Source organism: Macadamia integrifolia, unplaced genomic scaffold (assembly GCF_013358625.1).
Source record: "Macadamia integrifolia cultivar HAES 741 unplaced genomic scaffold, SCU_Mint_v3 scaffold151, whole genome shotgun sequence".
Classification (NCBI taxonomy): Eukaryota; Viridiplantae; Streptophyta; class Magnoliopsida; order Proteales; family Proteaceae; genus Macadamia; species Macadamia integrifolia.
Genome location: NW_024868240.1, coordinates 108848 through 136727, shown reverse-complemented (window position 1 = coordinate 136727; position 27880 = coordinate 108848). Strand labels below are relative to the sequence as shown.

The window sequence follows — 27880 nt, the reverse complement described above, 5'->3', positions numbered from 1 at the left end:
TTTAAACAAGACACAGATGCAGACGCTCAGAGTTCCATTTCATATGAAAATAAGCTAAACAACCAAATATATATTAACATTTTGAAGGGGGGAAAAAAAAAAAGAATCAATATAATTTGTGAACCATACTTGATTACAAGTTCACAACATCCACAAATATAAGGATTCAACAATTCTTGATAATTCCCAATGAAATTGATTGGTCGACACCTGAGGTGTTTGCTGAATCACAATCCACTCCCTTCTTATGGCCCAGCCAAGCTACCCAGCCCCCTGCATCAGCATTTCCCCGAAAAAAAAAAAAAAAAAGCGTAAATAAAGGGAGGAAAGCAACTGTTAAGTCTTTAAAAATATGACCAACAAAATGGCATTCACTATCTATTAAAGAAAACAAAGAAAGGTAATGGTTGTGCTCTGTGGAATTCATAATTAATGTGAATATTGTCCAGAAATTTTGCCAAGAGTAGGCCACAAAACTGAAGCATCAGGCTGACACAATTCTAAAGGTAAGTCAACAGATCAAACTTTCTCAGTAAGATCTCATTCTTCTATAAATGTTCAGATACATAAGGTATTTCATTGATGGCATATAGAGCACAAGATAGATATCCTAACATTGGTAGATTGGGAAGTGACGGCTTTCTTACCCCATCTCTAATGGTGAACAAACTGACAATTCGAGCATTCTTCAAGCATCTCTTTACTAGAAGGGAAAATGAATCAATAATGGCAGAGTGATATACTCTACAAATTTGCAAGCCAGCTGGGGCAACAAGGTAACTGACAAAAACAAGTGCCAAAAATCTCCTTTAGTTAATGAGATGGCAAATACAAGAAAAAACCTTTCATTCCAATTACTGAACTAGTTAGAAGCTATATTTATCAAGCACCATTAAGTAGAAGTGCAGAACAATAAAGAAGCAGAAACAAAATATATGAATTGAAGGATGTGGTCCAAAAACACAGTAGACATCTACTAAAGTTAAATTTGATCTTGTTTTGAACGAATATGAACAAATTTATTGCATGAAAATTTGAGAATATCAATCATTTAGGTCAATTATAACATTTCTTCTAACACTAACATAAATACTATTTCTTTAGATGAAATCCAACATTTCACACTAGGTTGTTTGACTAGTGATTTGATGGGTTTAATGCAACATAATGTCTTGCCAACCCCCAATGTCCCTACTTCTGATCCGCTCCACAATTATTGGTACTGCACCAAACTATACTGGGTCCAGTCACAGAGTCACTTGTGTGTAAAAGATGGTAAGAGTATGCTCCCTGCTCCCATAGACCGAATAAGTGATGCCACTGTCAAGATATAGCTATCAGTGTCAGAGGCTGTATTGGTCTCCTGCGATGCTGATATGTCCATATCGGTCTGATATTGGCCCGTATCAGTTAGGTACCGACAGAATATCAAAATAAGAAAAATTAAAAAATCCATGCATTGGCCTTTTTGAGTTTGCTTGGTCAAAATTTAGAAGAGAAAAAACAAGGTTGTAGCCCCACCCCCCAAATGAAAACTGTGTATGATAATGGATACATGACCCAATTCTGCATCAATTACTCATTAAACCCTCCAATCCCACATGTTCATAACATCAACAGGCCTAGAAGCCAGGTCATTAAGCAGTTCCAACAATGCGTCCTGGAAAGCATGATATCAGTGATCCAGCATCATAACCTCAAATTTGTCATCAAGTTTGAACAAGAAATTGTATCCCATGCAAATTTATATCCACCCCTTTCCTCAACAAGTAATGGCAATAACACTCCCCCATCAATCTCTATTGAGTTATTCTTTCCTTCTATTTCTCTCCGTTCTTCCACCAGTGGTTCCTCCTATAATTATCTCTTTCAAATATATACATCTATATTCTATAATGAAAAATCTCAAGGCATCCATCAATGGGAGAAGCAGCCAATGGAAAGACAATCAATGTGCATTGAGCTGCCTCTGGGATTAGCCACTAGTACATGCTATATACAATCAGATCAAATGCCAGCCTGAACAGAAGAAGCAGAAAATTTGATGCATTGAGCAGCTGAGACACTTTTATGACTAACATTTGGGTCATAGAAGACCCAAAAAGAGAAGGATCCCCAATCTCCAAAATTCAGGTTCATGATCCATGTATTCTAGTCTGTAGAACAGCCAAATCCAAGACGTGATCAATGCTGCAAACAGCATTATATATTTCAGGAATAAGATAAAATAAGTTAGAGCTTTTGTCTGTTGTCCATAGACTCCTCGCGTTTGAATTTTAAAGGCCATTTACTGAGTACTGTTGCAATCCTCTGATGATCCATTATTTGTATCCTGTAACTGCATGACTCTTCCTCCCATCCAATAATTTATCTTCACTGATATTAGGGTTTAGAAAAAACTAAAACCAAAACTTGATTCTAGTTCTATTGGTTCAACCCAAAACAGCAAAGAACCAAATCTGAGAGCACTAGATCTTATTTCTCCAGAGCCTGCCAATGAGGATCATAGTTATTTCACTAGGATGTCTATGTATGTCACATCTCTATCCATTTCTGATGTTCTCCAGGAAGACAGCACCATTTACACAAGAAGCTCCTATAGTATTTTCAACTCATGCTCTTTAGGCACTTCATTTAAGTGGTGCATTACCTTTGTTCCATCACTGTTGCTCTTTGCTTCTCTGGCTTCATTTATGGAGCAGCTCCCCTAGATCAAAGACGCCATGTTAATTGAAATGGCCAAAAGTGATCTGCCTTATTGTGTCTGTACATAATAAGAAAGAGGTAGAGAAAGAGAAGAGAACAAGAGATAGTTGTAACTTGGGAGTCACAACTGTGTGGTTGGGACTACCCCCTTCATTCAATATATAGACTAGCTATTACAAACTCATAACACAAATAGGAAACTAGAAGGCATAACCAAAAAGGAAACTAACTCTAATTTAGCTAACAACTATCCTAAACCCAATAGGAAACTAACAAATATATGCTTGAATCAAATACAATCCCACGGTAGACCTCCAACCGACACATGCTCTCATATACTCTAACACTCCCCCTCAAGCTGAAGCATACACATAGCAAAAGAAAACTCCAACTTGGACCAACAAGAACTTCAACGAGAGAGCACTCCAATCAACCATCATAAAGCCATTAGCAACGAACAACAGCAACACCAAAAGGAATGAAAAACCTTCCAAAGAAGGCACTCCAATAGCAACGAAAGCCTTTCCGCAAGAAGGCATTCCCACATAATCTCAAAATAGAAGTGTAGCATCCAATAGCTATATAAAAGACCTTCCCAAAGAAGGCATTGTAACAAAACTGTAGCTCCCAATAGCTATATCAAAAGCACTCACAAGCCTCAAATAGAGATCTCCCCAAACAGACGTCTCACAGAAAATTCCACCGATAAATAGACAGCATCAGGTTGCTGGGGACCAAACAACATCAGGTTGTCGAATATACCAAAAGCATCAGGTTGCTGAATATAACCACCTTCAAAAGATAAAATTGTTGAGGACACACATGAACAAATACTTATTCAAACAAAATAATCTTGAGCAGACAATAAATCAAATCGAGCATATAATAATTTAAATCTCCCCCTCACGTGTTACAGTATACATGGACAAATAATTTCCAACAACCACCATCACAAAGGATGATCATCACACAGAATCTCATAACCAAGAGCACCACAGTAAAATATGTTTCAATCTCCCCCTGACGGTAACAAATATGAACAAATAACTCCAATTACCATGCATGCAAGTACCAATTTTCCAAAAAAAAAATGCAAATTCCAAATTGAGGCGACCTCGAGCCCACCAAAGCAATACTATGACACGCACACACACATATGCCCAATGGCAATTCTGCAATTATTTCATGTCATCCCCCATTGATGCGGTACTTGAGTCAGACTAACCTTATTGGGTTTGCTTATGGGCCCACTCCAATACAAACCACCAAGTTACAAAGAAACAATGGCAATTCGTTAATAATCTGAAATTAAGGCCCTTTAAGAGGAGCACAACCAGTCAGTGTCAGAACTGTAATTACCATAAATAATGTAAGATTTCCTTTGACAAACAAGACGTTGAGTAAGTGAAGTGTAATTCAGGAACTACAAATAAAAATAGGACAATAGGGGATAATGGAAGAAGAGAGGGGAACCAACTCAAGAAGAAAATTAAAACAAAAAGGGATAAAGACAACCACGAATTGAGGTTGTCTTTTAACCTCTTGACAGCAACCATAGCAGAGGAAAAAGTGCAGACCTTCGAACAAGAGAACTCCCTCACCAAAGGGTTGTTGGCGTTGCAAACTTGGGACAAGGATCGAAACCCCAAGCCCCCTATCGGATGCACGTGACAATCAGCAGTATTAGACTCCACCAGCAGCAACTAGTTTGCTCTGCAACTCAGTCCAGAACTGAAATTCTACCAATGGGCGGAGATGGAGGAAACCATTAACTCCTCACAAAACCAGCGACCTTCAAATCTCGATAGTCATGCAACCACAATTCAAGGAAACCCATCGACTACAACCAGAGCTTCTTCAATCAGCAGAAATCGAACAACGATTTGGGCAGCGATGATTGCATCAAAACGGTAACTGAGCAGCAGATTCAGACTTGGACAGCAAGACTTCCAAATCAGAAACCACAAGCAACAATCAACTTCGATCATAACAACCAGTAGTAGGATCCATCAAGTCGAGACGATCGAACCAGTAGAAGCAAACCTCTGATTCAATGAGAATCTCCATCAATACCGTAGTTTCTCCTTTTTTTAAGAAACCAGCAACCTTCTCCTTCAATGGGAAAACCAAGTCAAGCAAAGACAGAATGGGTCTTCTTCAACCTCTCAAATGTAGCAAATATAATTTTAATTGAGTGAGATATCTCTCACACTAGACACAACCCAAAGCAGCAGGAAGCGAGGGCTACACGAACATAATCGAACACGATCTTCAGGTATGGTTTGCATCAAACCTCCATTGAAACCCTAGTTCTTATTCTTCTAAGAACTAGAGCTTCACCAGTAGCATGAGACCTTGGAACGACTCTCAAACCAACTATTTGTTAAGGCTCTGATACCATGTAAATAATAAGAAAGAGGTAGAGAAAGAGAAGAGAACAAGAGATAGTTGTAACTTGGGAGTCACAACCATGTGGTTGGGACTACCCCCTTCATTCAATATATAGACTAGCTATTACAAACTCATAAGAACAATAGGAAACTAGAAGACATAACCAAAAAGGAAACTAACTCTAACTTAGCTAACAACTATCCTAAACCCAATAGGAAACTAACAAAGATATGCTTGAATCAAATATAATCCCACGGCACCCATAGCCCTCCAACCAACACATAGGTATGGGGGTCTATGGAAACCCATAGACCTCCAACCGACACATGCTCTCATATACTCTAATAGTGTCGATATCAAATTTAACATTCCTCTAGACCTTGGATATGCCTGTATTAAAGGATTTCCATAGTCCTTGATAGAGAGGAAGGAATCGTAGTACTCAAAGTGAGATTGTAAGAAAACAAAAAATGAAAGAATGTGAAGAGAAAGAGTGCAAACTCAGAGATGGGTCCTCCATTGGTAACACACATGCAGGGTTTCAATGACAAAAATAGAGTTAATAGCTATTTCAAGCATGATTCTAACGAATGAAGTTCCAGATTCAGCATCCAGTTCGACAACTTCAGCCAAAGGAGTAACTACGTTGAATGGTCTTGGCAACAACTAGGGCCATGTGTCACGCCCCGTTCACACAGAACCGGACCGGTGATTGGGTTACCTCTGGGTAACCCAAGAATCACCAGGATTATCTGATGCAGTAAACCACAACACAGCATGCACCACAGGATACGAATATAAAATTTGATGATTCAGCGGAAGACTTATCATGTATATCTATAAATTTTCCCAACTACTCTTGATACCCAAATTGTTATACATAGTATATATACATGTGGGCCTGCAGGCATGATAATTACACAAGAAAATAATAATTTAAATATCTAAAGCACAAAAGGGGAATACATCAAAAGAATAAAAAATGTGATGATCGGAAATCGCTATTGTTGCCCTGCAACGCAGCCCTTGCACGTGCACCCGGCACCATGCCCAAAACCTTCCAGAACCCACCAGTCCCCTACCGAAAACTCGTCAGTGGACCCCGGCTCTTGCTTCTCCATAGGGAAACCTGCAAAATCATCTAAAAATGTGTATATACAAGGGGTGAGCTCATTAGCTCAGTAAATGGAAAGAAAGACATAAACAAACAGTCGCATTGCAAATGATCCTATATGCATGCAGTTCATTTTAGGCCTATTCGCCTAGGCAATAATGCTAAATCATAGGTCACGTGCTACTCACAACCACAATGCATGTATGCCTCGGGTACGAGACGCGTTCTCCATCCCATGATGCACCCATAGGGTTGTCAGAGAGGGCTGGCCGTGAGTACTCTGAAAAGTAAATCGTGGTCGTACCACAGCATAAAAATAAATCATGGCCAAACCACAGCATAAAAGTAAATCGTGGCCGAACCACAACTGAAAATAAATGCAGTACGCTCTGCCCTCTGAATATATCACTAAGGTTTCCAACTATCCTAATGATCAGCCAGGCGTACTTCTAACCACCACGGCGGTCCTCGACCGACGCTTCCCCCCAGTGATAACCTAAACCTAAACCCTTGTTGGGAAGGGTCGTAGCACAAGGGAATGTCAACCTAAACCCAATACATTTATACGAGGTAGTACGACTACATAGTGCTTTCACAGCTCATTCCACGACGCACCAATGCATTTGTTTTCAAGCCGACTACGGCCTCTAATCTAGCAAATCATCATCATCCAATATTTGAAATAATCCACGCTCATAATTCAAAACAAGTAACAAGTATTTGAAAATTTAAAGATACAACATAACGATTCATAATGCATCTTGCAGTAGACAGGACATGCATGAAGATGTCATTCACAAATGGCAAGATGATGTATAAAATGAAAATGCTGCAATAAACACTCCAAAATAAAATCAACGTCCCCTCCCCACTTACCTATTCACGTACAAGTTGTGCACACACAGCACGAGTGAGATTCGACATGCGAGGACGAGGGTCACAAAAACCTAACATAGAAAGGAAGCTTAGAATACGTCCGTTCCGAGACTATAAAACAATGAAAGACATGGTCACTATGCGTTTAATAATGCAAGGGAGGCTATCGATGAAGTTCGAGCTTGAACGGAGCTCATTAGACCACAGGTGGGTCATACAGGTGGGTAGGAGGACCCACCTGTGCAAGCCACCCATGCAGGCAACACCCAGACCACACCGACGGGTGCTACCGATGGGTCTAGGACCTCGAGGCCCAGCTAAGGCCAGTGGGTTATACCAACAGGTCTAGGTACCCACCAGTAGGCTCCGAGGCCCAAGCCAGACTGGCGGGTCTCACTGGTGGGTCTGGTTACCTGTCGGTACTACCCACCAGTGTCCAGCGGGTTTTTGCTGTCCTACTTCGCTTCTTCACCCCACTTTTTGGAAACCCGGAGGGTTGATTCCTTCACATTTTCCACACATTTAAGACTTCATCAACATGAATACAACATAGATCTAAGTTCAAATCAGATTTGGGAATAAATCATACCTTCAAGTTCAAGAAAACCCTAAAACCTAAGATCCTTCCTCCAAGTCAAGATATCACTTAAATGCCTTCAGATCTTGGTTGTCCCTTCTTTAAAACCATCAAAGACATCACACAGACTCTCTCTTAACTCTTTGATTTGACCACGCAAGAGGGTTTCACAAGATTCAAAGGATTTTACACTTACCTACCTCAAATTGTAGATCTCAAGGTTCCAATCACCTTTCCAGCGTCGAAATGGAGAGGTATGGCTTCGGCAACAAGCGGGGAACACTTTCCCCCACACTTTCTTCCCTGCTCTTCCTTCTTCTTCTCCCTCCTCTTTACTCCTCTCCACCAAACTTGTTGAACAATAAATGGGAGAAGAGTAAATGCTATTTATAGTTGGGTCATAAATATCTACTAGGGTGTGTTTGGCTTTGACACCTTATGACCCGAATCGCATTAAACTGCGATGCCAAGCAAAGTAGTCAAAAGTACTGGACACACATGACCCCACTATGACGGGGAACTTGAAACACGGGTGATCACCCAAGTTGGGCTTGCTGGGGCCCACATTTCCCCTATAGGTGGATCGCACAGGAGGGTCGTACCCACCTGTGACCACCCACGTGTTGGCCAAAACACGACCAACCTTGCTGGATTTCGGTGGAAAATGTGTTCTCAACACGTATTTCACTCCCGTCACTTGTCTTGAACCAAATTCTCATCATTTAATACAACTTACCTTCCCTACTCGTACATAGCCTTATGATATGTGCAAGGGCATGGCTTAGGCGCGCGAACCACATCAGGCACTAACTCGAATTTGTCCAACCACCCCGCATTTGAAGTCACCCTTGCTGTCATACAACATAAGGCACCCGCATCAACCCTTGTCGGCTCAGACCCTACGTGACCAAACCGAACCAACCGGACAATAAACCTGGTTTAGAGAGTAGTGCACTACACCATGCTTCCATAACTTGTACCTACTCTACCTCCAAAACTTTAAGGTGGAGGGACACAAAAAATATCTTACTCATATATTAATACTAATGACTTAGTGACATTACCCCCTTTTCTTTTCCTTTTCTTTTTTTTTTTCCTATGCAATCTCTCTCCAAACTCAAAACCCCAGTGTGAAAGCTTCTAACAAACTAATGCCCATCCTTCACATATCCTAAATAGATAGTCAGGAGGGGAAAGAGAAGGAAAGAGAATGTGTACGCACCCTGGGTGATCCAGCTTGCTGGTCCCCACCCCCATTTCTTCATTTTCCTTTCTTCCCAAAGAAATATAAGCTTCCCAGTTCCCACTCCCACTATGGCTATTAAAAACACAAGACATACAGAGGACTTGCCTCTGACTGAGAGGTAGAGTGAGAGCCCAAATGCCAAATATAAAAAAATTCTATAATTAAAATAGGTAAGTGAAGTGCCATTCATAGTTGTCACGGCGTCATGGCGATCCAAGTCGGTGGAGGGGTGGCTAATCGATTTGGCAATGAATCACCCGTTATGGCGTTGCCATGGCGGTCAAATCACCCATATGTCATTTTTTATTTTCCCTATTTTGTAAAGTTATTTAGTATGCAACTTTTTATTTTCCCTATTTTCTAACGTTATTTAGCATGCTACAAGCCTAAAATATATAAAACTCCCACAAGAGTATGTTAACTATAAAACTCTTACAAGTCTACAACAAGCAATAAAACAGAATATGTTAACTATAAAACTCCTACAAGTCTACAACAAGCTATAAAACAGAGTATGTTAACCATAAAACTCCTACAAAGTATGCTAACCACAAGCATTGATGAGAAAATGAGAAATATAAACTCCTACTGTCCTACAAGTTCTAAAACAGAGTATGTTAACCAATAACCAGCCACAAGCATAAGCATTGCAGAGAAAATGAGAAATATAAACTCCTACTGTCCTACAAGTTCTAAAACAGAGTGCATTAAGTTGTTAACCAATAACCAGCCACAAGCATAAGCATTGCAGAGAAGAAAACAGAGTTTATTAGTTATTTAATTAAAAATAAATGACTAATTCTATTTATGCTACTATGAAACAGAAGCAGCAGAAAAGAAGGAGAAAGAGCAGCAGAAAAAGATGTCGCAGAGAAGGAGAAAGAGAGAAGAACTGAAGAAGAAGAAGGAGAAAGAGAATCAAAGAAGAAGATGAAGAAGGAGAAGATGGTGAACTTACCTTGCTCTTGCTGCCAGAGAAGAATCACGCAACAAAGAAGGATCGAGGCCTTGATGGTTCAGTCGAGGGCTTTTGTTCTTTTGAGGATTTCCAGTTGAGAAATTGAGAGAATGAAAGGTTGACTGGTCGAGGGTTTTGTTCATTTTTATTTTTCACCTGCCAATAAAAATCTAATAAAGAGAATTTTGGAAGAAAAAAAAAAACAAATACCAAAATCGATCGCCTAGTGTATCAGGCGTGAAATGGTGTCTACGGCGATGCCTATCCTACTCTGGCGGCCGCCATTTGTGACCCAAGTTAATCGTACTACTGACCTGTACTAGATTTACCGCCGGGACGTCAAAACGCCGCCTAGGAGACTCCTTGACAACTATAGTGCCATTACTTCCAAAAGAAGTCATTAGATGTGATGAGTTGAGTTAACAAAAGCTTATATGACAAAATATATGAATGGCCTAGGCTTCACAACCAGCATGACCTTAAATAGAGTTAAATGGCAGGACAGAATCCATATAGCTAACCTCCATTTGGTAGGGAAAAGTCTTAGTTGAGTTGACTTTAAGTAATAAGCAAGGCACTAATGAATTAACAGAAGTTATGGAGGTGCCAACTTGAGTTGGATTGCAGAGCAGCAACCATGTTTCCGATGTCAAGTAGTTGGAACTTGAGAAGGTTTAGTTGAGATGAGTTGATGAAAATCGAGGCTTATCACATCTCTAGCCACCTAATCCAGGAAGGCAAGGTACACAGTGGAAATGGAATAAACTGAACCACTCAAGTTAAGATCTTCCTTTCAATAAACTAATGAAATACAGCTATGAAGTATGAACCGATCAGCCAGGAAATCACAATAGTTCTGGCCTGTTGGATCCATTCTGATTTTTGAGTCCTTATATTGTAAGTTTAAAGTTTTAACCCCAGGATGGAAACCAGAATTATATGCTTCCAGCTTCCTCTATTGAATAATTAGATGTCCAAGAAGAATTCGCCAGTATTCTTCCTCACACAAAATATATCGATAAGAACATGGGATCAGTTCCCATGGTGATAATGCAATAAGACCATAGAAATGCAAATAAAAGTACTCCCAATCTGAAACAGCATTGGCAAGAAAAAGTAGTACAGCTCACAAAATCAATAAAATAAAAACTAAAATCACTTATGATAACATGGCACTCATGTCAGAATATTATTGATGGCACAAAGAACAAAAGAGATGTAAAAACAACAGCATGAGCAGATATCAAGGGAAACGAAGCAACTTGGTAACCCTAGGCAAGGACTGAACGAAGGAAATCCACCATACATGTAGTCGTGTCATGTACATCAATATCATCATTAACCAAGGTAAATGTGATCTCCAATAGCAAGCAAGAAGATGCAGATGAGGGCGAAGTACAGAATGGAGTGATCCAGAATCGATACCCCAATGATCTGGAAGTTGCCGAACTCGATGACCTGGTTCCAACTCCGCGCCTGGATCAGCAAACCCGGAAAAACAGCCATGAACACTGGTCCCCAATGTTCTTGACAACACCGAGCTCTCCATCACTTCTTCCTTGTCAAGATGATTGGTTCCATGAGTGGACATTGACTGAATGGAGTTGCAGAGACTCCCATGCCAGCAACCTCAATCGATCTAGTGCCAGTTTGAACTGGTACTCAAATGTGGAGGAGATTTGCATTCCTCAAAACCATTTCTTTCTCCCTTCCTCGCTCTGGTTATTTTTGCAAATTCATGTAGAACAAAGCCCAAAATTTTCAATGGAACGCTTGACCAACAAATGGAATGTAAAATTTATCCAAGTTTAATCCAGAAAATATCTGGTCTTGTGTAAAAATTTCCTTCATAAAAATTTTCCAAATTATAAAGAAATCGTGGAAATTTTTATTTTATAGTAAAATTTGTTTTTTCAACTACTTCACGCTGAAACAAATGGAGCCTTTCTTTTTTTTTTTTGGTACTAAGGCTTCTTATTTGCAAGGAGAAGACTGAAACACTAAGGGTATGGACCTATGGCATTACACTATTGCCTATGGATGATCTGTGAAGGACCTTTCAGACGCAAAGTATACATGCATGATTTCAGCCCTCCATATAAAAAGGAATAGAGGGTTAAGTTGTTTAGTTTTGCATTTCAACCCAAAAAAAAAAAAAGTTTTTATCCAATCCAGTGAAAAAAGGACCTGGTTATATACTCATCTTCAGCAACAAACTACAAAACCGCTTGCATATCAAGATCAATAATAACGATGATATTAACAGCTAACTATTGAAGGCTCATACATGAACCATAATACATTTAGAGCTTAGAAGAATACAGTAGTAAACTTAAGTTTTCTATTTGCCTAACTTCTTATGGGTCCCCTATAAAGAATAGAAAAGAGTTTGATATAACGAATAACTTTATAACACCAAATTCTCTTCCACATTTTCTGAAGACAGTAATTTAGTAAGAATTTGGAAAGGTGCTATCAATCATTATATCATTAGATAGGGGATCATGAGGACATTTCTGTTATTAATATGGAGTGATGGAATTGAGTTGAGTCTAAATCTGACAGTTTAAACCTCAGACTCAGAAATACTTCTATTTGACATACTCCGGGGTTTGGAAGACATCAAATTTTCCAATGTTCAATAACTTGCAGAGCCTAAATCCGCACCAGACAGTGAAGTTCAGAAGCAAGTCCACTCTGACCATTAAAACCTTGCCTGATATAAGAACATTATAACCGGTTGATCAGCGGCAGATTTTCATGAAGATAGTTTCCAGCTCAGCCATCAACATGGTCGTTTCTGTTGATTTATCTTTCAAGTTTGTTTCCATGGATCTAAAGACGACTACACTTTGGCGTAAAGGGCTGCACCCTAATGAAACTATGCTTGAACAAAAGCAACAACATTCAATCAATACCAGCCCATTTCCTGAATGCACTGACATGCTCAAGCCTCTTAATCTGAGCCTCGGTTTTAGCTTTTGATGCCTTTAAATTTCTATAAAGACCCTTGTGGAATTTTAGGAATTCTCTCTTATACTTCCACTTGTCAATATACATACCATGCTGTATCATGTAACTTATGACTTCCATCAATCTCTCAAAGTACCCACCTCGAATAAAATTCCACAGCAATAACTCTTGCAAATCTCTGTTCGCCTCTAAATCTCCACTATGCAGTCGCCTCCTGATATCCCCCCACAAAATTGTAATCTCACGATACATATCCAAAGAAGAATACCCATTTATCAGGTTAAAATAAGTATGCACAGTTGGCTGGATGTTCCTTTCCTGCATCCTTCGGTATGCCTTCAAAGCATCCTCCATCATTTTGGCCTTGCAAAAGAAATAAATTGAAGAATCAATTTTGTAAACCAGTGAAAATGTTTCATTTTCCTCCTCCCTCATTTCTCGGGTCAAAGACTCCGCCAAACCTGATTTCTCAACTACAGAGGCAGGCTTTGTATCAAAAAGATAAATGCCACTTTCTTCTGAAAGACATGTCGAGATAACCTCCTCATCAGGCAAGTCTGTGAACAAACCCGCCTTTCTCATTTGTCTAACTAATACCTTGCCTTCTTTCAACATGTTTCCTCTGCAATATGCTCTCAAGAGAGAAAAATACGTAACAGAACCGACAGGCTTTCCAGCCAGTTCCATGTCATCCAAAATGTCATGGGCAGTCTCCAGCCAACCCAACTGAATGCAAGCATTGATCACTTCAGGCCTCAAATTGGCTTCTTGGGATGAGCCCAACTCTGTCTGAATGTTAGCAAGAAGCACTGATAGCTCACCAACCTTCCCATCTCTCTTGAAGCCAATAATGAGCTTGGCAAGGGCCTTGTTACTAGGAACAAGTCTCCCATCCATGAAATTAATAAGTTCAGGCCGACTGCCCACTCCACAAACAAAATTCTTCTGCAACAGCTCAGGTTCAACCTGCATTCTCAGTCCCATCCTAGGATTACCAGAACCAATTAGAACTACACAAGGCTTTTGAAGATCCTTTCTATGGGAAGATCTTGGGTGTCTATACAAATCCAACACTAACCCGGATGCAGCATCATAATCATTGAATTTGAAGTGCAAGCTCAGCAAACTGTTGTAGAACTGCCGATATTGGTGAAGCAACAGGATTGAAACTCCATCGACATGGTGTTTAAATTTCTTCAGCTCATCCCTTTGTCCGTTCATCTCGTGGATCTGAGCAATAATCACAATGGAGTGTGCATCAGCTACAGCTCCTACCCGTGGCATCAACTCTATTACCTGTTGGGCCTTCAACATTGATCTAAACCGTACACAGGCATCAAGAACAAGGTTGAAGATCATTGTATCAGGCTTTATCAAACTTGAGCATTTCAAACTTTTTACATTGTGATCAACCTTACGATGCAGGAAACATTCACAAATCTCAGCCAAGATATTGGATGCAATACACGTCCCTACATCCGTCTTGACCATATGAATAAAGATGGTTTTCCATAAATCCATGGATAGAAGCTTATCTTTTTCCATCACCAATCTGAGAATGGTAGAAGCAGGAATAGGCATTTGAGCTCTTACCAGGGAAAGAGCCAACCGGGTCAAGAAGTCATGGTGAAGCAAATCAGGCTTCTCATTTAGAATCAGGAGGATGAGATCATATGCCTTTCGAAGCCAATGGGAATCAGATGAATAGGACAACTCAACAACCAATTGGTTAACAAGAGAGTATTTTGGAAAACCATACAAGCTTTTGAAATCATTAAATGCCTCCCATGCTTCATCCACTCTATGATCCTTTAAAGCAGCTTCAAGCTTGTCCAATAAGAGTGCATCAGACGAACCTTTCCACAAGATCCTATGAGGCTCTGTGGCAGTAGAAAATTGCTGAAAGCATGGAGCCCGAGTTAATTTATGGGGTATAGATGAAACTAAAAACTCTGGGAACTTGGGGCTTCGGCTGCGTTCCCCAGTAAAAGTTGATCTTGCTACACTGGGCCCAATAACAGAAGCAAAACATGCTCCCAATGAATATTTTTTGCTGAAGCAATGATGTGCGAAGAGTACCCTAATCATTTCTAGCGCCGTTTTCATATATTATACAAGAATTTCATATCCAGATTTCATTGAGAGAAGATACCCTCCGAGTGGAAAGATTATGGTCATTCCAAATGCTGATAATAATCCATTAATGATGGCCATTCCAAAGCTTCCTCTCAGGGAGTTGAAGAAAAGTCCCCTTCTGACTTCAACCATCTCCTGTTTCAACAACCCAATCAAACTAGTTATAATATGTCACAAGTTTTCTTTATTTTTTTAATTAGCAATCAACCACCGAAATCAGGTAATATGCAATTCGCAGGTTCAGGAGACCTCAAACACCTGGACAAGCTCAAATGGCAGTGATGTTGGTGATGACAACATCATGAAATGTATACCAATTGGTAATAACCAGTACAATTTTTAAAATGTGGTTTTTGCACAGTAAGAGTTTTTGCCTCCACAGAAAAAAGGATTGTACTCTAATAGAATGATCTTCCTCCATTTCCTATCCATGAATAAGTGTTTTTCACACAAAATTGTTTCAACTGTTTACTTTTTCTTGCCCCCCCCCCACCTCTCCCGGCTTGGTGGCTTTAACCAACTTGAGATTTGGAAAGGAACAGTTTACTCAATCAATTGAGTCATTGACACTGACCAAATACAGGTGCAGAGTCCTCTGTAAGTTGAGGAAGGGATTCTTCACATCCAATTGGTGCAGGGGCCAGTTCCAGTTGGCTGCAAGAGACAAGAGAACTTGAACCAAGGTGAGTTTAGCTACTGGAGAGAAAGTCTCAGCATAATCCATACCTCAGAGTAACAGTAAATTCATGTGCAACCAACATCTGAAGACTTCTCAAACTCGTAAACTTATGTGGTTTGAGCCAGAGTTCACACACAAACCAACCAGTAATGATGGCACTTGACATATATACGGTTCAGTTAACATATTACAGTTCCTAGCAGAGTCTACATCCAGTCCATATTAATTTATGGAATACTTGCTTGCAATTTTTTTTTTTTTTTATTCAATCAATACAAAACCAAAGAATTTCTGGTAATTAGACAGTACTATGTTCTCCTGTGCCTACTATTAATTCATTGACACCCCTGTGGGTTTGTAATTCTGATTGTAGACTTAATTACCACTTCACAAGAAAAATGAAGCTGGTGTTAACATTCTCTGTATGGTTTCCCCAACATGTATTGAGCACTGACACTTGGAAGGAAAATAATCCAAAATGGAAGAGATGGAGATTTCCATTTCCCTCTAATACACTGGAACTGTGATAAGATAACAATGGGTTTCATATCCCTTTTGGCAAGGTTTGTTACTGTCTATTGTTGTCACGTAATGTATGCTGCATAAAATTGTGTATGATGTGGAGGCGTAAAATTGAGCTCTCCTATTTTCTTGCTTACTGCATTTGGTACATGAACACTAGCTTTCGTCTACAGGTAAGGAGATCAAAAACATCAGAAGCATCATATAAAAACATCATCGCAGAAGAAAACAGCAAGCTTGTACTAGTAAGAACATCCAAGGAAGCCGCCGCCTAGAGCAGCCTGGCCGTTAGGCTGGGCAACTCCGCTCCCCCAACCCCTCCTCCTCTCTCCCTCTGCCTTCGCCTTCTCCCCCCCTCTCTCTTCTCTTCTCCTCTTCTCCTCTTCTCCCTCCCTTCCTCCTCCACCGCTCTTCTTCCCCTTCCTCTGCATTTCCCCTTCCCCTCTCCCTTCTTCCTCTTCTTCTTCTTCTCTCGTCCTCTACCTTCTTCTCCAGCTCTTGCTAGCATCGGTCATTTCAATCGGTGTTGAGGCTTCTGCAACCACTTGGCTTGTCTTCCCGCCGACTACCTGCCCTGCTTGGCCTGTAGATGACTTGGTGCTGGCCCCTTTTGGGCTAGCTGCTTCCCGGTCACCGTCCCGCAAGCTTGCTGCCCTTTGGACACCTCTCCCGTCATGCCTGCTGTCCACCCTTCCGGGTGGCCATCAGGCTCATTTGGTCTATCCGTTGGCTCGTCTGCTCCTCCGGTTCTGCCACTCGGTTGGCTGCTCGCCATGTCTACAGACCCTTTGAACACCACTCTCGTCAGGCCTGCTGTCCCATTGGTCATCTCCCCTTACGGATGTCGGGCTCGCTTGGTCCGTTCTCCTGCTCGCAGCTTCGGCCTTCACCCTTGTTATCTGCCTACCCTGGTGGGTCTGTCAACCGCTGGGAACTTGCCTTTCAATTTGTTGGTTTGCCTCTTCGACACCAACCCGTCGTGCCATTCTCAATCGGCAGCCATTCCATCGTTGCCCTTAGAAAGGCCAGCGCCCTTTCACCTTGAGACCCCATCCGCTAGGCAAGCTGACTGCTTGGCCGAGGCCCTCCGTAAGGCCAGCGCTCCTCCATCGTGGCTTCCTCTTCGCCAGCGGTGCTCATTCCTGTTGGCAGCTAGGAAAGTTTGTTAGGGTTAGGGATTGTGGTTCTCTTTCCAGTTCAGAACGATTTGCCCTCCTCCTCAGGTTGGGCATCCAGGTCGGCATGTAGAAGTTCTTTGAGCCCATGTGGACCCTGATTGATGCCCTTTTGGGCTTTTGTATCCCTTTTGGGTTTGTGAATCCCCATTTTGGGGCTATATTTCCCCTCCCCCTTCTTTTAATGCATTTTTCAATCAGTCTTGTTGTAGATTTATGTACTGATTGAAGAGAAAATTAGGTATAATAGGATTGTCTTCTAGAAAATTTCTCCTTGCTAAGAGCTGGTTTGACATTTTAGATATAGTTTAATCAGTCCTCAAAGCATGGGAAATTTAGGAAGAAAAGATGGTCTTCTAAATGCTTGTCTCAGCCAACTTTTTTAGATCACTTGGCATCCATGTTATTTCCTCATGCTATTGACGAATCTTCCTTCTGGGCTCTCTGGCAAGCAAGTAAAAATGATGAACCCCTGACCTGACCTGTTCTTATGCCACCATCCCCTCATCAGCGGCCCCTGCCATCGGAAACTGCCTCGCACCTGCTACCTATTCCCTGCCTCCGACTCCTTCTGGTTTGGACCTTTCCCTATTCACTACCCTGCCTACCACCTCTCTTCTTTCCTCTCCTGATGTCCCTGAAAACCACCCCTGGTCTTCTGTTGTGTCCTCCAGTCCTCCCCCCTCCTCCTCCAGTCCTCTCCCTCCCTCTGCCGGCCACTCCCTTTATTTCTATCCTCCATCCACCCACAACTCTATCCCTGTTGGGCTCTGTCTGCCTGGTCTTCTAGCTTCTGAAATCTCCTAAGTGGAGCAACTGTGTTGTAGGCTCTTTCCTTGTTAGTCGCCCCCCCTTCTCTGTGGTTAAAGCTTCTCTGCTTAACCTACCTGCACTATTTGCAAATGCTTCGGTCATTCAACGGCTCTATGCATCAAATCCAAACCTGTGGATGAACCTCTCAGGCCCCTAGTTGTTGCTCCTGACGAAGCTCATTTCACAGTGCAAACGCATAAAAGAAAAAATAGAAAAAAAAAAATAATAACAGCTTGGATTCTGGCCTCAACCAGCAGCCAGTGAGCCTTCGTGCAACTGCAACCGTTGAAGCTTCATCTAAACCTTAGACCGCTGGTCCACAAGTCGATCCTTTACCCTCTGGTCATAATCCATTCTTGGTTTTGTCGCCATTAGACGCTTCTGATGGAACTGATGAGTCAACCCCCTTTTTCACCTCTAGAAACCTGCCCTCTTCTTCTGTCAACCTTGTCATTCCCCCTTCTAGCTCTCCATCATTTGTGTCTTCGATCACTTCTGATATGGTCCTGACTTCGTCTAACTCCCCTCTTCCCCTTCTGCTCCCTCTCCCGACTGGCGCTTTCCCTTTGGCTGCTCCTCCTGTCCTCTCATCCTCCCTCCACTCCAATCTGCTTCCTTTTATCGGTAACGCCCCTTCAACCCTAACTTATCCTATTCCTTTTGAACCACCTAAACCGGCTGAACCATCTAGCCCATCCAATGCCCCTACATCTGAACCATTTTTCTACCCTCTGTAAAATTTTATACCAGCTCAATTCCTAAACACCTTCTCCAAATTCCCATCTGATCACCCGCTTTTCCCGGGTAATCTATACAACCCGATCCATCAACCATTCTCCTACTCCACAACCACCAACCAACCCACCATCTCTTCTCCAACCCGACCCAGCCTTCTTGACCCGATACCCCTTCCCTACCCGATACACCCACCTTGCTTACCCTCTTCTTCCCCTACTTCCTCTGCAGAGGCTTTGCCTGCTTTCGGTCTGTCTTCGTCCTTGGTTTGTGCTGCTCCCCTGAGCCACCCGTCGACAACTGTGGTCTCCGCGACCCCCAGGATGCTCTCTCCCGGCCTTCTGAAGCCCTGCTCTCCTCGCCTTTGCTGCCCTTGCTGCCTCTGCTCGCCGCCGCTCCCTCGCAGCCCTTGCCTGATACTGGTCCATCTTCCCTCCTGGTTTTTGTTGCTCACCTGAGCTCATCGCCATCAATTGTGGTCTTTGACGACCCCCGGGTAATCCTCTCCCGCCTTGCTGAAAAGCTCCATTCCTTGTCGTCGCTGCCTCTGCCCTCTGCCACTCCTGCAACCTCGTTTGCTTCAACTGAAGTTGTCCCTGATGCAAATGCCGTTAACATTGCCAAAGCCGATGCCGATGCTGATGTTGTTGCTTCCTTCCCCGATGTGAGGGAAACCTTATCGGGGACAATTGACCATGACAACTCTACTGCTGTCTAGCCCAATTGTGATCCCATGATCACCCCTGATGCTGTTGTTCATCCACTCAACATCTGCTCCGCCTCTACTAGCTCTCCTCTGTCTATAGAGACGCATGCCGGAACTGCCCTACAAACTGATGCCCCTGGGTCTCTCCTCAACTCCTTTGCTATTGATGATCTCTTGGCTCCCTCAAGCCTGACAGACTGTGCCTACATTGGTTCTCAACCCTGCCCCCCTTGGGCTTATGAGAATTATGATCCCATTAGTCCTGCTGCAACCAACAGCCAAACCTCAACCTCTTTGTTGCCTTCTAACCCCAACTCTCCCTCCCCTACCCCTTCCACTAGCCTCAACCCAACATCCCCCAATCATTCCACCACCACCACCAGCACATATCCCCAACCCTTATCTCCCCCTATCCTCCCTCCCCCTGTTCTCTCCTGGGGTTTGAAGAAGAAAAAATCCTCCTCCTCTGTCCCCAGAAACTCCGTGTCCTAAAATCTCTCATAATTCTAAACCCGTCTCATCCAAGCTTAGATCAAACCCTCCAGCCAAGCTCTCATCTACCAAGCTGCCACCTTCAAACCTTCACCCCGGCTCCACTAAGCACTTGTTGCCTTCCTACTCTAGTTCTACATGACTCCTTGGACCATTTGGAATGTCCGTGGTCTCAATTCTTTAGCTAAGCAAGCAGAGATCCGTTCCCGGATTCGCTACTCCAAGTCCAACTCCTGTTGCCTTCTTGAGACTCGTGTCCTTGAATCTAATGCCTCTCGCATTGCCTCATCTATTGCTCCCTCCTGGTCCTTTGCTAATAATTACCTCCACAGCCCCAATGGTAGAATTTGGATTCTTTGGAATCCAGCTCACCTCTCTATCTCTCCACTCTCCTCCTCAAACCATGTCATTCACCTCTCTATCTCCCATGCTTCTGGTTCCTTCTTATGCTTCTTCTCGATCATCTATGCCCATAACCTTGCCTCTCATAAACTCCCCCTCTGGGATGACCTTCTCTCCTTTGCTCCTTCCTTGGGCTCTCACCTCTAGGGTATAGGGGGAGACTTCATTGTCATCAGATTCAGTCATGAGAAGCATGGCGGTAATCCCATTGACCCCCTGGCGGTCAATTCTTTTAATGACTGCATTGATGATCTGGGCCTCAGTGTCCTAAGATGGTCTGGCACAAATTTACTTGGCATAACCGAAGAGCTGGATCCTTGCGTGTTGCCTGTAAGCTTGACCGGCCTCTTGTCAACTAATCTTGGCTGGAATCCTTTCCTTCTTCCCATGCTTGTTTCGATCTCCCTAGTATCTCAAATCATAGCCCCATGGATCTCTTTGTTCTCCCCTTCTACTCCTTCGGCCCCAAGCCATTCAAATTTTTTGATATGTGGACCTCCCATCAGGACTTTCTCCCTATTGTCCAAAATGCCTAGTCCATTCCTATTCCCCGCTCCTTCCCTCCCCTCATTGCTTTTGCTAAAAAGCTCAACTCTGTCAAGGCTGCCTTTAAGCTTTGGAACTCATCCACCTTTGGCAATATTTCTTCCCGTGTCTCCTCTTGCCGAGACAAGCTTCTTCTGATCCAATCCAAAATCCAACTGGATCTTCTTAACCCTGCCCTTGCCTCGGATGAGAAGTCCACTGCCTCTAGCTTGCCTTGCTTCTTGCCCAAGAAGAGAGCTTCCTTCGTCAAAAAGCTCGTATCAAATGGCTTGACCTTGGTGATTCTAACTCTGCTTTCTTCCACTGCTCTCTCAAAGCCAGAAATAATTCTAACACCATCCTCAAGCTCCTTTCTTCCACTGGTGCAGAGCTCCTCCATCCTGAGGAAATCAAGGCCGAAGTTGTTTCTCCTTTTTTGGGAATTTTCTCCCAACCCTCTCACCCTTCCCCCCTCCTATCCCCCCCCCAGCTCCTCAACAATTTCGTCCCAAACGATCTTCTTCCTTCTCTTCTGTCCATTCCCTTAGCCATCCTCTCCCACAAGGCCAATAAAGCCCCTGGCCCTGATGGCTTCAGTATGGAATCTTTTCCTCTTGTTGGAACATCATTCGTAATGATCTCATCCTTGCTATGAGGAGCTTCTTTCTTAACCCTTCCTAGATCAAGGGGATCAATCACACCTTCCTTTGCCTCATCCCAAAAAAGGAAGGTGCTGAATCAATGAATGACTTTAGGCCTATTTCTCTCTGTAATCTTCTCTATAAGTGCATTGCCAAAATTCTGGCTAATAGGATTGGTAAAGTCATTGACTCTCTTGTGAGCCCAAACCAATCAGCCTTCATTACTGGGAGACAATATCATCCTTTGTCATGAGATTGTTAGAGGGTTTGAACGGAAAAACCATTCCCCTTCCTCTCTCCTCAAAATTGATATCCATAAGGCCTTCGATTCCATTAGTTGGGACTTCATCTCCAAAGTCTTGCTCCACATGTCCTTCTCCCCTTCCTTTGTCCACTGGATCTTTTGTTGCATCTCCACTCCCCAGTTCTCTGTTCTTGTCAATGGTAGTCCTGCAGGATACTTCCCCTCCAGGCGGGGCATCCAGCAAGGCTGCCCTCTCTCCCCTTTTCTTTTCTCTCTCTCTCTCTCTCTCTCTCTCGAGGTTCTTTCCCTCTCCATTCAATCAGCCTCCGATATCCACCTCATCTCCCCTATTCCTAAGTGCAAATCCCTTTGCCTTACTCACCTTGTTTTTACAGATGACATCATGATCTTCTCTAAAGCCGACTCTCTCTCCATCTCTTCCATCATGACTGCCCTCCATTCCTTTGAATCCCTCTCTGGGCTCTCCATCAATCTCCTCAAATCTAATCTTTTCCTCTCTGGTGTCTCTTCTGAGATTCAATCCCTCCTCCTTGGTATCACAGGTTTCTCCTTGGGTTCCTTGCCAGTCAAATACCTGGGTCTCCCTCTCATCTCTTCTAGGCTTTCTTCCCACCATTGCTCTCCTATGATCGATCTTATTAGGAAAAGGCTCCAGCTCTGGAAAGGCAAGCTTCTCTCTTTTACTGGTAGACTTGTTCTAATCAGATCTGTTCTCCAATCTCTTTATCTCTATTGGTCTGGGATCTTCGTCCTTCCCTCTTCCACTATCAAATCTGTAGAGAGTCTCTTCTGTTCCTTCCTCTGGAAAGGTTTTGATTCCTCCAAGTTTCTCCATCCTCTGTCTTGGGATAAGGTCTGCCTGCCAAATCTGAAGGAGGTCTTTGTATCAGAAGAATCAAGGAGGTCAACTCTGTGGGCATCCTCAAGCTTATCTAGAAGCTTGTCTCCAAGCATAGGAGTATTTGGGTTGACTGGGTATACTCCTCTCTGCCCTCTCATAAATCCCTTTGGATTTGCCCCTCTCCCTCGGATGCCTCCTGGATTTGGAATAAAGTCCTCAGTCTCAAGCCCCTTGCCCTTACTGTTTGTTCCACCATTGTTGGCAATGGGCAATCAACCTCCCTCTGGATGGACCCTTAGCACCCCTCGGGTATCTTCTCCTCCCTCGTCACCCCTAGGATCATATACTTCTCTGGCCTCCCCAAATCCTCCCTTGTCTCTTCCATTCTCTCCCCTTTGGGCTAGACTCCCCCTCCCTTTTCCCCCCTCTTGCGGATCTATGGGCAACTCTGCCCCCCATCCCCCCTGGGCATCATGGTAGGGACGATAGAATTGTCTGCCTCCCCTCTTCCAATGGGTTATCAAATCTTTTGGCCCCGTTGTCCCTTGGCGTAATCTCTCCTGGTTTAAAGGCAATATCCCCCTTCACAGCTTCACCACCTAGAGATGTCTCTCCAACTGCCCTCCTACGCAGTCCTTCCTTATCCACCACCACATCCCAGTCAGCCCTGCCTGCCGCCTCTGCCCTGTTGGTCTAGAGGATATTCCCCACCTCTTCTTCTCTTGCCCCCTCTCTTCCCTGGTTTGAAAATCTGTCCTTGCTCGTTGCTAGCCTTCCCCTAGGGCGATTCTTCCCCTTGATAGGGAATGTATCTGGGTTGACATGACCTTTGTTGGCTCCTCCATCTGTGACACCATTGGTAAGTTAGCTTTCTCTGCTACCATTACCCATCTTTGGATGGAGCGCAACATTCGTAGATGGTCTTCTAACTCCCGCTCCCCGGACAGGATTTGGAATGCCATCTTCTTCTTCCAACTCCATTCCCTGCGCTCCTTGCGCCCTCGGCCTATCCCTTATTCCACTAGAAATAATCACTTCATCTCTTCCTAGAACCTCTTACCAGTCCCTCACCCCTCCCCTCCCCTCCCCCCCTCTTTTTTCTAGCTTGGTAGGCTGTTGCTCCCTCCTGGTTCTTTTGGTTGTTGTTTTGGGTTTTTTTGTTGCTTTTGCTTAGCTCCCCTTGAGGTTGGCTTCTCCTTGTTGGCTTAAGCCTCCCCTCCCCCCCTTTTTCCCCCCTTGTATTTTCTCTTCTCTTTGGGTATAAATTTATTTATTCATCCAAAAAAATATATTTAAAAAAAAAAAATTTAAAAAGATAAAAGCAGTCAGCTAGAATACCTCTGTGTAATGACAAGGGTATTTTTAGGATTTCTCATACCCAACAGCCACTCTCATTACTGGTAACCCAATTGTGAGTTTCCTACTGTCTATTAATGATAGAGATTTCCGTATCAAGAATGAAAAGGCTAGAATTTAGAAGACCATAAGCATGTCTCACTGAAGATAATCACAGTAGACATCAAAGAACAGAAAACAAAATTAAAAGCAAAGTTGTCATCCAAGCTACTCTTTCAGATTAAATATCAAATTTCAGAATAGTACATCAAACTCTCTTAAAGTTCATAAAGATTGTACCAGAATTTGCAAATCACTACGAAATTTGATGCTTCCAACATTTCTTTTACAAGTGTGCTTCCAGGGGAATTTTTTTTTTCATTGACGAATCACTTCTCTTCAGGAAGGCCAAGAAAGATGCACAGAAAATTAATCTGTGCAAAACAGAAACCACACCTGGCACAATCAGGTTACCTGGCAACTGCTCTGTTCTACCTAATATGGAACTCATCTCTCAGATGGGCCACATTGAAGTATTTCTTGAAATCAGATAATTGTAGTAGAACAACCAATATTTCTCGTAACTAGATCATTGGAGTAGAACACCATTTCCCTGTTTGTACGCAGGCCAGCAGTGGATAAAACCATGGTTAATATTTCAAAGTTTTGCCAACTGAATTGTTAATGAGTACAGCAGCTAGTATATCCACCAAACCACCCAGCATCACTGGCTGCCTGTCGACAGGTAGACAGTAAATAATACCATTACAAAATCATGGGCAATAGCCCTCCACTCCAACAACAGAAAGGCTAGAAGATGGTTAATATCACCCTCAGTATGCAAATTTCCCCTTATAGATCATCCAAACATTGTCTATATCGACCATCAAAGCAGAAATCTTTATAACTCTGCCTCAAAGCTTCAGTTGCGTTCATGGGTTGCTTCATACACTTTGAAATTTTAACAAACAGTTGATGTACAATGGACCTTTATTATCTGATCATACACAACTACAACCTGGCGAACAGAGCTATTGAACAACAACCAAAATATTAAAAACCCATAAAAGAGAACGAACCTGAGTCGATGGGTTCTGCCCGTGCGGATCGATCGAAGGTGCAAACTAACGGTGGGAACTGGGAACTTCAGGGTTCTGTGCGTGGAAGCTCAAAGAGAGAGTATCCTCGCTTGCCTCTACTCTTAGCGAGTGGTACTATAAGAGGATAATTTTAAAGTTGAAGGGTAAAATTGGAAACTAAAGTGTACCAAAAAGGTTCAACGGAAGGCGCTTATAAACCTCCTACTAATACAAAGTTATAACTCTACAGAACACATTCAAGAAGACGAAGAAGCGCCTCGATTTGGATCTACTGATCAAGGGAAAAGGTAAATTTCGTTCCTATTATCTGAAATGTATCTTTTCCATGTTTTCAGAATTCTGCTAAGACAACCCAGAAAGGTTCTTGATTTTCAGATTCTCCAGTTTCTGTAGCAACAGAAATTGGGTTCACCATGGATTGTTCTAGCCCATCTGGGAAATATTCTTTTTACTTCTGTCAAGTAATAATTAGTAATAATTCTAGTTTGGGAGTTTGATCAGGAAATGAATGGAAAGGTGGGTCTTGCCATGAGTCCCTGCCCTAGTATTTACATAATGGGTGGTGAATATTTCAGTTTATTTTACTGTTTCAAATCTTGCTGCTTATTGCCCTTGTTGCCATGGATGCAAAAACAAGAATATAATTATTACAGAGTGTCATGGTTGTTGTATTGCATTCAAAGGTATCAGATTTTAATCACTCAGATATAAGTGTGTATCATAACCTTACAAGCTTCACAATGTACCTCCAACAATTGTAGCTATTGACATATTGTTTCAGCTCGGTGGAAGTTTGTGATAATTTGTAAAAATCATATGCTTGTGACAAGGAAGATTGATCTGAAAAATAGTCACATAGCACAATTGTTTGTGCTATGAAAAATGCAGCAATACATAAACTGAGGAGGTTTTTTTTGTTTTTTCAATCAGGTCAAGATGGCAACCCTTAGGAATCTGAAGATCAAAACAGGCACTTGCAAGCGCATCGTTAAAGAACTGCACTCCTATGAGAAAGAGGTTGAAAGAGAAGCAACTAAAACTGCTGATATGAAAGAGAAAGGAGCTGATCCATATGATCTTAAGCAACAGGTATCATCAGTGCTTCAATCATCTCTGAACACCACCATAAACTTGATCATATGTCACTTTGTCACCACTTACTTCAAGTAAAAATGAGTCTTGTGCTCAAGAGAATTTGGCTATGGGATTTTTCAGGAATTGCTGATGTTTTTTAAGTTTCATAAGATAGTAACTTATCCATCTGGAATGTTTTTATATGTAATTTCAACAACTTGGTGTAGATAAGTTATTGCCATTACTGATGTAGGCATAGTTTTTAAGGCGCTGGTAAGGTGACGCCTTAGCAGCGCCTCCTTAGCAGCGCCTTGGCGCTGATGCGGTCTAAAGATGGTAAGGCAGTGCTCCTCCTTATGTGAAGTGGTGCCTTATGGGTTTTTTTTTTTTTTACACATTTTAAAATTACTTGATGAAGATTCCAAATATAGATTTTTTATTGGTAGGTGTATAGTTTTGTTAACACTTGAGATGTATGGGATGAGCTTTACTCCACCAAAAATAACCAAAACAAACAAAATAAAAACCCAATTCACAAACAGGGTTTGGATTTTGTCAAGGGTTTTAAGAAAGGGCTTTGAGAAGGAATCAAGGAACAAGAAAGAACCACTTATCTAGGCGACCATTTTGCTCTGGCAGCGGTGAGCTTCATTCTTCTTTGACAGGAGTAGAAATATAGTGGATGACCTTAGAGCTTAGGCACTCATTTTGGCATCATAAAGGTAAGTATAATAAATACTTGTATTTTTTATGTCTTCTTTTCTTTATATTTATAATTTTGTTTCATAATTATGTATTTATATTATATGTTCATATGATTGATGATTGATGATTGAACTTAGTTTATTCACTTTATTGATTTGTTTTCTTGATGAATATCTTACATTGGTATGAATATGAACCTTTAATATTTATTTAATATATGAGTAATAAGATTCAACTAGGATTTGAGCCAAATAGATTGGTTTTATAAAAAAATTACATAGGAACGCTGTAGTCAATAAGGCGACGCTTTATGCTCGCCTTATTGCTAAGGCGCTCCGAAAGACCCTCAAATGCCTCCGTCGCCTTACCGCCTTAAAAACTATGATCCAATTAGATTTCACTTGTACATCCTTGCAATAACATTGGATTTAAAGTTTAAGCCCTCATAAAAAAAATTACAAAAGAATATTCTAATTTCAGTTTTGTCTTTTTTTTTTTATGAAATAACATTTTCTGAATTACCGAAAAAATAAAACCCACTGATATATATACTTGACACCATGACCTACAGGAACAATGTTTCCTTCAGTTTATTATTCCATAGAAGCATAATATTCATCTCTGGCTAATCAGAACTACTAGCATGAATTGTGGTGGTTCACAAGTCATTAAGTAAATGAAGTATTCATTTGATTAGTTTGCTGTTCCCTCTCCCATTCTAAATCAAATAAACTCCAAGTGTCTGGTGTCTCCCAATCTGCCGAAGCATTTGTCCTTTTTTAATGCATTTTATTATTCAACAGCGTTGTAGTTCTACGTGATCCCTTTTCAAGAATATTTCTGAGGTCGTAATTGCACCAGGGGTATTAGGGTGGGATTTTCTCTTGTTGGTG

General features: G+C 42.1%; 2 protein-coding genes across 5 annotated transcripts in view; one reads left to right on the top strand and one right to left on the bottom strand.

Moving 5' to 3' along the window:
* Positions 1–25313, bottom strand: LOC122064013 (pentatricopeptide repeat-containing protein At4g17616). Of its 4 annotated transcripts, none has more exons than XM_042627703.1 (5): positions 25188–25302; positions 24409–24721; positions 11294–15112; positions 648–780; positions 1–273 (listed from the first exon to the last, which is right to left on the bottom strand). In XM_042627703.1, exon 3 carries the CDS (start codon positions 14945–14947, stop codon positions 12776–12778), a length of 2172 nt encoding a protein of 723 aa, XP_042483637.1. In that variant the 5' UTR covers positions 14948–15112; positions 24409–24721; positions 25188–25302; the 3' UTR covers positions 1–273; positions 648–780; positions 11294–12775. The 4 variants fall into 4 exon arrangements, with proteins under 4 accessions (XP_042483637.1, XP_042483638.1, XP_042483640.1 ...); XM_042627704.1 differs by adding an exon at positions 15552–15649 and having other exon boundaries at positions 24409–25301; XM_042627706.1 differs by lacking the exon at positions 24409–24721 and adding an exon at positions 15552–15631 and having other exon boundaries at positions 25188–25290.
* Positions 25314–25374: 61 nt separating this feature from the next.
* Positions 25375–27880, top strand: part of LOC122064015 (tubulin-folding cofactor A-like) — a 4879-nt gene continuing 2373 nt past the window's right edge. Inside the window, exons 1-2 of the mRNA XM_042627709.1 lie at positions 25375–25495; positions 26139–26297. Of these exons, the coding sequence (XP_042483643.1) occupies positions 26145–26297 (153 nt within the window). The 5' untranslated portion in view covers positions 25375–25495; positions 26139–26144. The remainder of the gene's footprint in view (positions 25496–26138; positions 26298–27880) is intronic.

Coding starts and splice junctions, on each gene's coding strand:
- LOC122064013 (XM_042627705.1), bottom strand. CDS start 14,947: ATGAAAACGGCGCTAGAAATGATTAGGGTACTCTTCGCACATCATTGC.